Source organism: Orycteropus afer, unplaced genomic scaffold (assembly GCF_000298275.1).
Source record: "Orycteropus afer afer isolate SDZICR_OR568_19922 unplaced genomic scaffold, OryAfe1.0 scaffold00047, whole genome shotgun sequence".
Classification (NCBI taxonomy): domain Eukaryota; kingdom Metazoa; phylum Chordata; class Mammalia; order Tubulidentata; family Orycteropodidae; genus Orycteropus; species Orycteropus afer.
The window spans coordinates 14,430,660-14,436,324 of NW_006921634.1; the positions used below are offsets into that span (position 1 = coordinate 14,430,660).

The 5,665-nt window shown below is 36.8% G+C and overlaps 1 protein-coding gene across 1 annotated transcript in view; it reads left to right on the forward strand.

Moving 5' to 3' along the window:
- Nucleotides 1-5,665, forward strand: part of CNTN5 (contactin 5) — a 799,637-nt gene that overhangs the window by 737,064 nt on the left and 56,908 nt on the right. The window contains exons 17-18 of the mRNA XM_007938106.1: nucleotides 1,496-1,572; nucleotides 3,139-3,373. Coding sequence (XP_007936297.1) covers nucleotides 1,496-1,572; nucleotides 3,139-3,373 — 312 coding nt within the window. The remainder of the gene's footprint in view (nucleotides 1-1,495; nucleotides 1,573-3,138; nucleotides 3,374-5,665) is intronic.

The following is a 5,665-nucleotide window of genomic DNA, read 5'->3' on the forward strand; positions in this document are numbered from 1 at the left end:
TGTGAGCCTTTTACCTAAGATAAATCTCTCTCTCTCTCTCTTTCTCTCTCTATAAATATACATATACACTTTGCTGGTTTTTGTGTTTCTCTAGAGAACCCAATCCAACACACCCAGACAACAATATCATCAGTGGAGAAAATAGTCCTTATTTTACAAATTACAAAACTTAGGCACAGTGTGCATGCCTTGCTTAATAAGCAATAGAATTGAAACTTTAAATACAAAACTTGTCATCTTAATCTATTTCACATGACTCCAAAATTTCTCCTGTCAAGGAAAAGGAGCATGGAGGAGGGGTGTGAGGGATACACTCATAGTCCACCTTTTTTTCTTTAATGTTAAATAACTCTATTATCAAATATAGCTGTGTACCTCACAGGAGTCACTGGATGGTACAAATGATTAATGCTGTCATCTGTTAATCAAAAGGTTAGAGGTTCAAATCCATCCAGATAGGCCTCAGAAGAAACATCTAGTGATCTGCTTCCAAAAAATCAGTCTGAAAACCTCTTGGATCAGAGTTTTACTCTGACAATCATAGGGTCACCATGAGTAGAGTCAACTTGAGGGTAATTAGTGTGTGTGTGTGTTTTTTTTAATGTAGCTCACAGAACTATCCCATAGAATACACAAAAATAAAAATGACTTTAAGAAAACTGAACAAATACATAAATCCTTCACTGTCTATAAGAAATATAATAAAATGCATAAGAAAAAAAAATATTTTCCTACTAAGAAATCTTCCACCGTCACATCCTCTGTCCTGTTCATCAGTCCCTTCCCTTTTTCTTCAATAAAACTTCATGCTGTGTTTGTTTTTCTTTTTTAATTTCTGTACAGATATTAACTTCACAATACCTGACCTTCAATGAGATCATATCTTGACAAATAGAATTGCCTTTCTCTATAAGCTTTGATTTAGTAGTCTTTGTCTCTCTTCCTCCACAGACTACAGTTTTCCCTCAAACAAAAATAAAGGAAAAATTGATTTATGTAACAATTATTTATTGAGTATTTATCATGTGCCAAGCACTGCATTCAGCAGTCATTGGTAACATTGCTAATTCCATGGCAAACTCTATTCAATCATAATTACTTCTTTCTGTGGTATGCATTTGATTCTTACTTTCAGAAAATTGACTCTCTCTATTAAACCTACATGTTTATGTTCAGTGGTGCTTTTCCCTTTTTTTCTACTGGTTTTCAACCTCAGGCTTACTATTTTTAGAGTGAACCTGCAAGAAGGGCATGGAGGTGACATCTCTGACTTCCTCCAATCTCACAAAGGGGAAACAGAGTCACCATCAACAGCCCAAGGCTTATTCCTATGAAGCCAGACATGCTGCCACCCTCCAGCCTTTTTACCAGTTCTGACACCAACTGTCCCTCCCACAGCACTAACTACACTGCTGGATTTGATAATTCATTGCAATGGCCACATACAACTCACAGATAATACTCATGATTATGGGATTTTTTATGGTACTAACAGGCTACAGTTCAGGTTCAGGAATGCACTCAAGATACTGTTCTTCAATCAGGGCAGTGTCTCCTCTGCTAAACCCTCAGGCATGCCTCTCTAGCCCTTGGCCCCTTGACCTGGCCTCTGCCCTGCTGGGGCAAGAGTTATAAAGTTCTTTTAGCTCTGCCAGTAAGTACACCTACGTGTACCCCACCCCCAGGCACTCAGCTTTCTCACTCTGTGGGCCAAGTAAGCCTCCAGCTCTGTCTTGTGCCTCTTGGTTCCACTGCCACCCTCACTCAGCTGGAAGTCACTGCCATGTATCTCTGCCAAGGAGGTCCAACACAGGGATCTTGAGTCCAAGGATCCACTACACTCCTCTTTCTTGATGGCAGTGAGATACCCCCTTCTGCCTCCAGGAGAGCTCATTTTAAGCTAAGCAGAATGATAAAACTAAACGATCTCTACACTAGAGTTCCATATATCTTATTTGCATAGTGCCTAAGGCACTTGACTGCTAACCAGAAGGCTGGCAGTTCAAACCCACCAGTCACTCCTGGGAAGGAAGATGGGGCAATCTACTTCCCTAGTGATACTGCCTCAGAAATCCAAGGAGGAGTCACAATGAGTCGGGTCCAACTCGATGACACATAACAACAACAACCCAGTGATTGGGAGCTCTGGTGGCATAGTGCCTAAGGCACTTGACTGCTAACCAAAAGGCTGGCCCTTTAAACCCACCAAACTACTCCTCAGCAGGAAGGTTGGGCAATCTTCTTCCATAGTGATACCCCCTCAGGAACCCAAGGAGGTGTCGCTATGGGTCAAGTCTGACTCGAGGGCAATGGAGTTTATGGGGTTTACCCAGTGATCTGGTAGAAGTCACAAAGACTAGTTGGAAAAGCCAAACCAAGTCATTCACTATACCACAAAACCCATCTTGGGCCTTAGCTGAATTTTAAAGTTCACAGTTTACAGCACATATAACACAAAAAGTTTCTAAAACAAATATCACAGTCTGATTTTTTTTCACATTTTAGTAAAGCATAAATTTAGTAAAGCACAAAGTCTTGCATTAATATCTTCTATATTTGCTATGCAAAGGGCTCTGCAGAGTGGTTCCAGTGACAAGCTTTTCCCAACCACCAGACCATATGACAGTTTGCTTAATGTGAAATTCTAGTGTAGAATCCCAGGAACTTCATTTCATATACATGACTAATTGGAGCAAATTTGTTTCACTTCAAGAGTTTTCCATACTCTTGACAGTTTACTTAAATACCATCTGATATCATTTAATATTTCATCTCTTACCTTTACAGACTTAGGTTTCCAAACATTACCAATGTGATTGGCTATTTTGGTTTCCAAAATAGTATAGATATTTGAAAGTCTGTTTCTCTGTTGTTGTTGTTATGTGCCATCGAGTCAGACCTGACTCATAGAGACCCCTCCTTGGCTTTCCGAGTCAATATCATTATGGAAATAGATTGCCCAACCTTCCTTTTGAGGTGTGGCTGGTGAGTTTGAACAGCCAGGCTTCTGATTAGTAGTCAAGTGCTAGTTATCCAAAATTAAAATAATAAATAAGTAAATTAAGGATTTGAAGTTCTTGGATTATTTTTTTCTTAATGTTAATGTTGTTGATAATTAATGGATTTTTTCTTCTTTAGCCAGTATCTGAAGAGTTTCAGAATGGGGAAGGCTTTGGTTATATTGTGGCTTTTAGACCCAATGGAACACGTGGCTGGAAGGAAAAAATGGTGACATCTTCTGAAGCTTCAAAATTCATTTATCGAGATGAAAGTGTCCCTCCTCTTACTCCCTTTGAAGTGAAGGTTGGCGTTTATAACAATAAAGGAGATGGACCTTTTAGTCAAATTGTGGTCATCTGTTCAGCCGAAGGAGGTTAGTTTCTATTCCTTCTTATTGTTATTCAACATTTTAATATTTCCTTTGTTATCTGTATAATGACATATTATTGTACATACATTAGAAAACACAGATAAGCCCAAAGCAAAGATAAAATTCACCAGTTGTCCCATTTCTGTTATTGGAATATGTTTTTCCAAGCTCTTTGTTCAAATTTTTTTTTTATTAAAAACAAATAGATCATTCCATATATGTTAATTTATGCTCTTCACTCCTGGATAATATATGGAAAAAACCTTTCCATGATAATAGCACTATTAGCAACATCTGCAGTATAGTCCATTCTCCAGATAGGCATTTCACCAATTCTCTTTGGTTTGAAATTCAGGGAATTTTATATTTTAAGCCAGTACATTTAAATGTTATGTGAAGTCAATTTAAAGACTTCATTTATGGAACCAACAAATATTCACATCTAACCCCATTCACAAAACATTGTGCTGATTAAAAAAAAAAAGAAAATGTTAGACAGTACTTTCTTTTGAAAGCTTGTCACACGTGACATCATTAAATCCTCATGGCAATATTGTCTAATAGACAATGTTTTCTCCATTGTACAGAAAAATACGAGGCTCAGAAAAGTTTTGGAACTTGCTAATGTCACACAGATTATGATTAATAATTAAGCTCAAGTCCTTCTAACCATTAAATGGTTGGTTTTTCTATAGAATTCTGCCTTCACATACATGATCTCATTTCATTCTCAAGACAAAAATGCTAGGTAGGTAGTACCTAGTAGTCAGTATATTTACATCTGTTTTACAGGTGAGTGAAGGAACCCTGGTGGCATAACAGCACTAACTGAAAGGTTGGTGGCTTGACTGTACCAGCTGCTCTGTGGGAGAAATGTGGCAGTCTGATCCCATAAAGATTACAGCCTTGGGAGGCCTATGGGGCTGTTGTACTCTATTATTTGGGATTGCTCTGCATAGGAAATGACTTTATGTTATCCAATAATAATAGATGAATTAATTGTAGACCTGTGATTTACTCCTGGTTACAGTCAATAAAAAAAAAAAAAAAACAGCAAAACCCACTGCCGTCGAGTCAATTCTGACTCACAGCAACCTCCTTGGGTTTCCTAGCTAGTAAATCTTTATGGAAGTAGATTGCCCCATCTTCCTTCTGTGGAGTGGCTGGTGGGTTTGAACCACCAACCTTCTGGTTAGCAGTTAAATGTCTTAGTCACTGCACCAACAGAGCTCCAGGTTACGGTAAATAAGGAGTATAAACCAAACTTTCTACATCAAAATCTTGGGCTTTTTTTTATATTTTAATATGAAAATGCAATTTTCTTAATGAGAGGAAATATGACAAAAAATAATCCCTTAAATTTACTTTTTCCTGGTATGTCTTCTTCTATTCAATAACAGAATTTCAGCAGGCCCTGAAAGCAAAACAAATGCTTCATATTTCCTAAATTTGACAAATGACTGAGAAAATATTTCAGCAAAGACATCACTCATTTGACCTTCCAAATAAGCATCGTCAATATAAATAACCCTTTTAAATCCTTAGTGCTCACATATGTAACTTGAGTAGCCTAAGATAATTATTCATCTTTTTTGTGCTGTGAACCATGGGGAAAAATAAATAAGGTCATTTCGATATTGAAGAAAATTAGGTTTTTATTACATGAAGTGTAGTTTTTCGATATTAGTTGTCTTCTATTTTTGTAAAATAGAGCCAAATTTTGAGACAGAAGCAGAAAATCCATCCTACTAAAAGTAGACGACAGAAGTAAAAAGAAAAGTAATTACCAGGAATCATAGGTATTCAGCTGAAATATCATGAGCTTAGCATTTCAAATTTCTGAGATGCTTTCAAGTATAGCCAGTGTGCTATACTTATATTATCTGATTTAATTTAAGAAAATTGAAGCTTAGAGAGGTTAAATAACATGCTCAAATTTACATCACTAGTAAGTAACATAGCTAGGATTTGAACCCAAGTTTGTATGACTCCAAAGCTCATATTTTTAACTATTACCCTATACAATTATGCACCTCATAATGTACATTTGGACAACATCTAACCATATATATATATCCATGGCTCCATAAAATTGTACTACAGTTCAGAATTCCCAAGCAGAGAACAGGATGCAGCATGACCAGATATGAAACACAACAGCTTCTCGCATGTAACACGTGTATCTCATGTCACTTGTATACAAACCAATTGTGTTACTAAGTATGTAATTGTACAGTGTGTATATATATATATATATATATAACCAATAATACATATGTCTTGATGATAATAATA